This window comes from Myotis davidii, unplaced genomic scaffold (genome assembly GCF_000327345.1).
Source record: "Myotis davidii unplaced genomic scaffold, ASM32734v1 scaffold290, whole genome shotgun sequence".
Classification (NCBI taxonomy): domain Eukaryota; kingdom Metazoa; phylum Chordata; class Mammalia; order Chiroptera; family Vespertilionidae; genus Myotis; species Myotis davidii.
This window is the reverse complement of record NW_006285049.1, coordinates 871699-880040: the sequence shown is the minus strand read 5'-3', so window position 1 is coordinate 880040 and position 8342 is coordinate 871699. Positions and strand designations below refer to the sequence as shown.

The 8342-nt window shown below is 42.9% G+C and overlaps 1 protein-coding gene across 1 annotated transcript in view; it reads left to right on the top strand.

The window, feature by feature from the left end:
• Nucleotides 1–8342, top strand: part of SPATS2 (spermatogenesis associated, serine rich 2) — a 108881-nt gene that overhangs the window by 40082 nt on the left and 60457 nt on the right. The window contains exon 2 of the mRNA XM_015558551.1: nt 1034–1286. Coding sequence (XP_015414037.1) covers nt 1262–1286 — 25 coding nt within the window. The 5' untranslated portion in view covers nt 1034–1261. The remainder of the gene's footprint in view (nt 1–1033; nt 1287–8342) is intronic.

The window sequence follows — 8342 nt, the reverse complement described above, 5'->3', positions numbered from 1 at the left end:
CGTAATGTAAATATCTGATATGCAGGATGGTCTTAGGTGACCCCTGTGAAAGGGTCGTTCAACCGCCAAAGGGGTCGCGACCCACAGGTTGAGAACTGCTGCTTTAAACCATTTTATTTTATTTTTTATGCTTGGTGTAATCTTTTAAAAAAAAAAATCTTGCCTGGTGTCGTTAACCTATGAACTAGGAGGTCATGATTCGATTCTCAATTGGGGCACATGCCTGGGTTATGGGCTTGATCCCCAGTGTGGGGCTAATCAATGATTCTCTCTCATCATTGATGTTTCTATCTCTCTCTGTCTCTCCTTTCCTCTCTGAAATCAATAAAAATATATTTTAAAAGATAAAATAAAATTCCTTTGTGTGCTTCCCATTCACCCCCAGCCCTAAGTTTTTTGCAACTGTATTTGAGCTGGGAAACCTGAGGAGAGATTAGAAATAGGAAATTCTAGAGGAAGAAAAAAGACCCTTGATTTGGACAGGAAGAGCAGGTAGCAAGAAAGATCTTAGGGAGTGATGAGATAATAGTTTGTAAAGCAGAGATGGGGATAATATTTTTGAGATAGATACAAAATATAAGATGTCTAAGAGAACATGCTTCCTGAAATAAGAAGATGGTTTGATTCTAAGATTAAAGTTTCTAAAAGAGCAAAACATTGCTTTTTATAGCCATACTAGAGGCCCAGTGCAAGAAATTCGTGCACAGGTAGGGTCCCTAGCAGCTGCTGGCTGCCTGCCAGGGCCTCCCTTCCCTGGCTGCCGGCTGCCAGCTGGAGCCTTCCTTCATTCCACACCACCCCCTGGTGGTCAGAGCATGTTATTGCGAGCGATTGAACTCCCGGTTGGTCAAACTCCCGAGGGGACACTTTGCACGTTTGGCTTTTATATATATAGATTTTTTAGAGTACTTTTCTTCTAATCACTAGTTTTGTTTAGAAAAAATGCAAAACAAAACCTGTGGATATCTTTCAGAAATTTTGTACAAATAGCTATTACTATAACTGTAATTATGTGTATTTTTCCTCCCTCTAGAATCATCCTGGAGAGACATGAATGTCTGCAATGATATTTCCTGATAAGAAGATAATAGAAAGAAAGATCACCAGTTAGCAGAATTTCAAATAACCAGGATTTTGTACTTAACACCTCCAACTACAGACTTCTCTTGCCTACCTTTAAATCAGAGATAACCACAATCAGAACCCAGACAAGGCAAAAGAATACTTTTCTTCTGTATCTTTTGAGATAAAAGAAACTGCAATGTCCAGGAAACAAACCCAGAAGGGTAAGAATATATATGGGCATAAATTGTTAAAAGCATAGTTGTGGAGTAATGATCAACATTTATATCTGTATTTTTAAAAAGCATTCTCTTAATGTGTTTTGAATGGTTATACTTTCCCTCACCCTGTACAGTACTACTGTTAGTTACAACTTTTTATCATGACAGAAATTAATTTTAGAAGAGTACAGAACATTTATAACTTTATCTGTTACCTCATTAACTAAGTATGTAGATATTACTTTACAGCTTTGTGTATTACTACTTTTGGAATTCATATAACAGTTGCTTTTCTTATCTTAGAAACCTAATAAATTGGAATATACTTACAGGATGGCCAAATGCCTCTTGAAAATGTACTTTTTGGAGAGTGAACATATGTTAGGGGGAATGCTAAGAGATAATATACTGCAGGATATTCTGTATCCTTTGAGTTGATGTTTCATTGGAATAGGAAATGAAGCAAGAGAAAATGTTTCTAGATTTTGATTCCTTCTTTAGCTTTCCTTCTGGGATCATTACTCTAGTTTCTTGTCAAAAGTAAAATATAAGGTCCAGAGAGTCAAGAAATAATTAAGAATAATTATAAGGAGGGAAGGACAACAGGACTGTATAAAATCACTTTTCCATTTCCTAGAATAGCTGCAAAAAGGTTAAGGGACAGATTGAACAATAGCACTAGAACTGTTATACACAACTGGAATATATTTATTAAGGGAATGACGATAGCTATTCTGGCTCCCCTCCCCCTCATTCAATTTAATTTTCAATTTAATGTTCTTTAATAGAAAACAAAGCTGTAATACTATAGATCTCACATGTTAAATATGAAAAAAAATGCTTTTAAACTTAATTCTGACATTGTAGTTACTAGTAAGAACCTCATTATAAGAACAATATATCAAAGCACCTTTTGGTCTTGAGACTGTTGTTTCATTGTATAGTAAATCAATATAAAGACAATCTGGCTCTAAGGAATCGTTAGATTACTAAAGAAGCTAAACTGTTCTATGGAATGGGATTTATCAACTGAAAAGTTTTTATAACCCTTTTGTTTCTTTTTTAAACTTTAATTTCATCATAATTCAGTTTGCTTTTTCCCCAGTTATGCTTGAAACACTGATATCTGTTTTCCTCCTGCAAATGAGAAACATTATAGTAAAAATAGGATTCCAAACTTTAAAAGAAAATAATTTATTCTAAAAGGTTAGCATTTAATTTTTCCTAAAGAGTTAACTTTAGCAGATTGCTTTGACCTCTAAAAACCTAGTCTTTGTTTATTTCATGTCTGTGTTTTGCTAAAGTTATAAAAATGTCTTGATTACTGTAGCTTTATAGTATTCTTGAAGTCAGGTAGCATCACTTCTTCAACATCGTTCTCCTTCAATATTGTGTTAGCTGTTCTGGATCTTTTGTCTTTCCATATTAACTTGAGACCAGTTTGTCAATATCCACAAAATAAATTACTGGGGATTTTGATTGGGATTGCTTTTAATATATATTAAATATACTAGAGGCCTGATGCATGGATTTGTGCAAACAGTGGGGTCCCTCGGCCTGGCCTGCAGGGATCATCGGGCCAAAACGGGCTCTCTGACATCCCCCGAGGAGTCCCAGATTGCTAGAGGGCGGTTCTCCGGTGATGCTCCCTGGAATCCAGCTCCCTCTTCTCTGGCTCCAGGTGTGTCACCGCAGCTCAGCAGCTCCTGCGTTGAGCATTTGCCCCCTGGTGGTCATTGTGCATCATAGCTACTGATCCCACGGTCAGACGGTCGCTTAGGCTTTTAGATAGATTGTGTGTGTGTGTGTGTGTGTGTGTGTAATTTCAGAGAGGAAGGAAGGGAGAAACATCAATGATGAGGGAGAATTATTGATTGGCTGTTTCCTGCATGCCCCCTACCGGGGATCAAGCCGATAACCAGGGCATTTGCCCTGACCAGGAATCAAACAGTGAGCTCCTAATTCATAGGTCAGTGCTCAGCCATGAGCCACACCAGCTGCGCTTAGGATTGCTTTTAATCTACATACCAAGTTGGCAAGAACTGACATCTTGACAATATTGAGTCTTCCTATCCACAAACATAGACTGTCTTTCTATTTATTTAGTTCTTTTCTTTCTTTCTTTAGAGTTTTGTAGTTTTCCTCGTATAGGTCTTATGCATACTTTCTTAGATTTATACCCAAGTATTTTGGGGGTGTTAAAGTAAATGGTATTGTGTTTTTTATTTTAAACTAGAGGCCCTGTGCATGAAAATTCATGCACTTGGGTATGTCCCTCAGACCAGCCTGCGCCCTCTCACAGTCTGGGAGCCCTCAGGGGATGTCTGACTGACAGCTTAGGCCCGCTCCCTGGAGGGGAGGCGACGTGGCAGGCTCATCAGGGGACAGAGCCAGTTGGCGAGCAGCCACCTCCCCAACCCCTGCTTCTGCAGCCGCCACTGGTGGCCTCCCTCTGCATGAGGTGAACCCAGCGAGCTGATTTGGGGAAGGTGCTGAACAGCCCCGCCCCAAATCGCCTGGAAGCCACTGCAGCTGCCAGTGGCCTCCCTCTGCGGGAAGCGATCAGGGCGGGCCTATCAGGGGATGGCCGGGCCAGGGAGCAGCGGGCACTGCCCACACCCATCACACCTCCTCTGCCACTGGTTACTGCTGCCCCACGATTGCTGTCACCTCCCTCTGCCCACTGGCACGCGCCTTGGCTGGCCTGGCACTGCCTGCTTGCCGGCCCCCCCACTAACTGGTAGTTCTGCCATTTGGTCAATTTGCATATTACCCTTTTATTATATAGGATTCCATGTATTCATTGCTGTTACAGTGATGAACTTCTGTATCTTAACCTTGTATCCTGTAAAGTTGATATAATCATTATTAGTTCCAGAAGTTTTAAATGACATTTATTTTTAAAGTTTATTATTGACATTAAAAAATATGTTTTTATTGAATTTTAGAGAGAGAGGAAGGAAGAGGGAGAGAGAAATAGAAACATCAATTGGCCTCCACCAGGGATCGAGCCATCAATTGGCCTTCACCAGGGATCGAGCCTGGGCATGTGCCCTGACTGGGAATCTAACCGGTAACCTCTTGGTGCACAGGATGATGCTCAACCAGTGAGCCATACCAGCTGGGCTATTATTGAAATTTTAAGCTTATCAAAAATAGAATAGTATGGTGCACTCACCAATAACCATAATTCAGGTCCAATAATTAACAACACATGGCCAATCTTTTTTGTGTATACTTTAACCCCCAGTGGATTATTGTTATTATTATTATTTTTGTTTATTTGTTTGTAAATCCTTCACCCGAGGATATCCGTCCATTTATTTTTAGGGAGAGTTGAAGAGAAAGGGAAAGACAGAGAGAAGCATTGATGTGAGAGAAATACATTGATTGGTTGACTCCTGCATGAGCCCCGACCAGGGCCCAAGCTGGGGAGGAGCCTGCAACCAAGGTACGTGCCCTTGACTGGAATCAAACACAGGGCTCTTTGGTCCTCAGGCTGACGCTCTATCCAACTGAGCCAAACCGGCTAGGACTATTATTTTTAATGTTCAAGGATCTCTGAACTTTTTTATTGGCCTTCTGTCCCACACCCCCATGCTCCCACCAAGGAGTACCCCATTTCTGCTGCCTTAATACCTCAGAACTTTGGTGTCATTGACCTCAGATACCACTTTGCTGTCCACAATCCTATGCTGGTGGTCTTTTGAATGGATTGCATGGAGTTGCTGTTGTCCAGGGCATCACCAAGATGGAAGTCCTCCCCTTCTTCCAGCAAGCAGTAGTTGGTGGTGATCTCAGCCTCCAGCTTGACTTTGATGTTCAGCGCTAGCCTTTTTTTTAAAAAATATATTTTATTGATCCTTCACAGAGAGGAAGGGAGAGAGAAAGAGAGTCAGAAACATCGATGAGAGAGAGACATCGATCAGCCGCCTCCTGCACATCCCCCACTGGGGACGTGCCCACAACCCAGGCACATGCCCCCGACCGGAATCGAACCCGGGACCCTTCAGTCCGCAGGCCGACGCTCCATCCACCGAGCCAAACCGGCCTCGTCTGGGCCTTGTACTCTTGGACCTGGCACTTTCCCTCTGCCTAGGTCTGGGCCAGCTCTGACGCTAGCTGCAGCAGGATCCCATTGAGCTGCTCCATCTGCATGGCATAGCACATCTCCACCTCCCACAGGCTGTTCTCCAAGCTGGCCTTCAAATTTTTCATGGAGTCCAAGTTGATCTCCAAGGACTGGACTGTATATCCTAGCCCCGTGAGTGTCATCTCAGGAGCTCCTATCTCAGCAGTCTGTGAGGTGACCACTGTGGTGCTCTCCTCTGTGACCAATAATTGTCTAGCTGGGACCAGTACTTGTCTAGCTCCCCTCCTTTCCTCAGAGGCAGCTCGTCATACTGGGCCCAGATGTCCGCCATGATCTTGCTAAGGTCCTGAGATTTGGGGGCATCCAACTTCCCGGTCAACACTGAGTCAGCAGTCTAGTTTGGTAGAACGTTTACTTCCTCCTTGTGCTTCTTCATGAAGAGCAGGTCCTCCTTGAAAGCCTTGCTCTCTATTGCCAGCTGCAGCTGAGTGATATTAATGTCATCAGTGACCTTATAGAGCTCATTGATGACACTCTCCACTGACTAGCGCATGGCCAGCTCTGTCACATACTTGACTCTGAAGTCAGCAGCAGCAGGACAGACATCATCAGTCAGCAGAACGATGTGGGTTTTGTCCTCAGTTGTCTTTGAAATAATGCCCCCAGTCTCTGACCTGGGGTCCCTTTTTCTCCAGGTGTTCCTGAATTTGATATCCAGTATCCAATTATCAGCCTCCAGGCTTCTCACCCTCTCCATGTAGGAGGCCAGGTCATCATTCAGGCATTGCATGGTCTTCTCACTCTGGGTACTCCCTGTGCCCAACAGACCCCCAGCCTTCCCTGCAGCCAGGCCCCGGGACCTTCGGCTGTCCCACACACTGGTGGAGTGGGACACAGAGATCCAGGAGCCAGAGCCCCTGCTACCTACATACCTGGTAGATGCTAACTGTGCTGCTTGTTGCCCGGACTTGGTCACTGGCAGCTGCACTGAGTCCAGGGTCCAGTAGTTTGTGGAGAAGCTGGAGCGAGTGCTGAAGCTCAGGTTGCTCAGGGAGGAAGGCAAGAAGCTGAGACTCCGGTTCAAGCCACCCCCCAGCCGATTATTTTGAAGCAAGTTTCTGACATCATCGCAGGGAAAGACTTTTTTTTTAATCCTCACCTGAGGATATGTTTTTACTGATTTTTTTATTTTTTATTTTCGAGAGAGAGAAACATCGATTTTGGAGAGAAACGTCGATCAGTTGCCTCCTGTATGCACCTCGACTGTGGGTTGAACCTGCAACCTAGGTATGTGCCCTAACCAGGAATTGAACCTGCAACCTTTTGGAGTATGGGATTGTGCTCCAGCCAACTGAGCCACCTAGCTATGGCACAGGGACTTTTTAAATAGACATAAAAAGCACTAATCAGGAAGGAAAAGAATGTCACTGCATTGTTACATTAAAATTAAGAACTTCTGTTCATCAAAAGGCACAGTTAAGAGAATGGGAGAATAAATTTGCATCATATTTAAAGAACAGGGAACTACTATAGACCAGTAAGAAAAAGATAATTCTGCCTTCTAACTCTGGGGAAGAGTAAGCATGCCAGAAAAAAGAATATCAAAATGGCTGATAACATGTAAAGGCACTCAGTCTTCTTTGTTGTTAATCCTCACCTGAGGGTATTTTTTCCATTGATATTTAGAGTGGAAGGGGTGAGGTGAGAGAGAGGGAGAGAGAAAAACATGGATGTGAGAGAGACATCATTTGGTTGCCTCCCACATGTGCCCCTATTGGACCTGGGGATCAAACCTGCAAGCCAGGTACATGCTCTTGATTAGGAATTGATCCCATGACCCTTTGGGTGTGAGGGCCAATACTCTAACCACTGAGCACACCAGCCAAGGCGGCACTCTATCTCTTTAGAAATGAGTGAAATGCAAATTGAAATGATAATGAGATGTGGCTTGGTTGGTTGGAGTGTCATCTGGTGCACCAAAAGGTCAAAGGTTTGAGTCCCAGTCACATGCACACCTATGTGTGGGCTCTATCCCCGGCTCTGTCAATCCGAACAAGTATGAGAGGCAACTGGTTGATGTTTCTCTCTCACATCGATGCCCCTCTCTCTCTCTCTCCCTCCCTCCCTCCCCACCTCTCTCCTTCCCCCCCCTTCCCCTCTCTCTAAAACATCAATGAACATGTCTTTGGGTGATAATTTAAAAAAAAGAATAATGCCAAGAGAGTGAGTATGTGGAGCATTAGAAACTTTTAAAAAACTGCTAGTGGAAGTTTAAATTGGTATTTTGAAAAATTGTTTGACATTATGTATTAAAGTTGAAGATATACATACCCTATGACTAGGTTGTATTTCTGGGTATATTCGGCAGAAAGGCATTCCCAAGTATGTGAGGAGATTGTATAAGAGTATTCAAAACAGCATTATTTGTATTGACCAGAAACTAGAAGCAACCCAGTTGTCCACTATCAGAATAAACAATGGCATAATCATACAATGAAATATTATTAAGCAAGGAAAATGAACAAATTATTTCCTTGTAAGAACATGCATGAATTTTACAAACACAATGTTGAACAAAACAAGCCATGCCCCAAAATTAAATACATATGGAGTTAGTCCTTTTTAGACAAAAGCAAAACTATACCGTAATACTTAGGTATGTGTTTTTATTTGGTAGCAAATATAAAGAAAGGAAGTTTAGTTACCTTTGGTGAATGGGAGGAGCTATAGGAGGGGGGTACATGAGGAGATTTCTAGAGTATTAGAAATGTTTTATTTCTTTTTTAAAAAATCTTTATTGTTCAGATTATTACAGTTGTTCCTCTTTTTTCCCCGCCATAGCTCCCCTCCACCTGGTTCCCACCCCACCCTCCGCCCTCACCCCCCCTCCACTGTCCTCATCCATAGGTACACGATTTTTGTCCAGTCTCTTCCCGCATCCCCCACACACCTTTCCCCCACAAGAA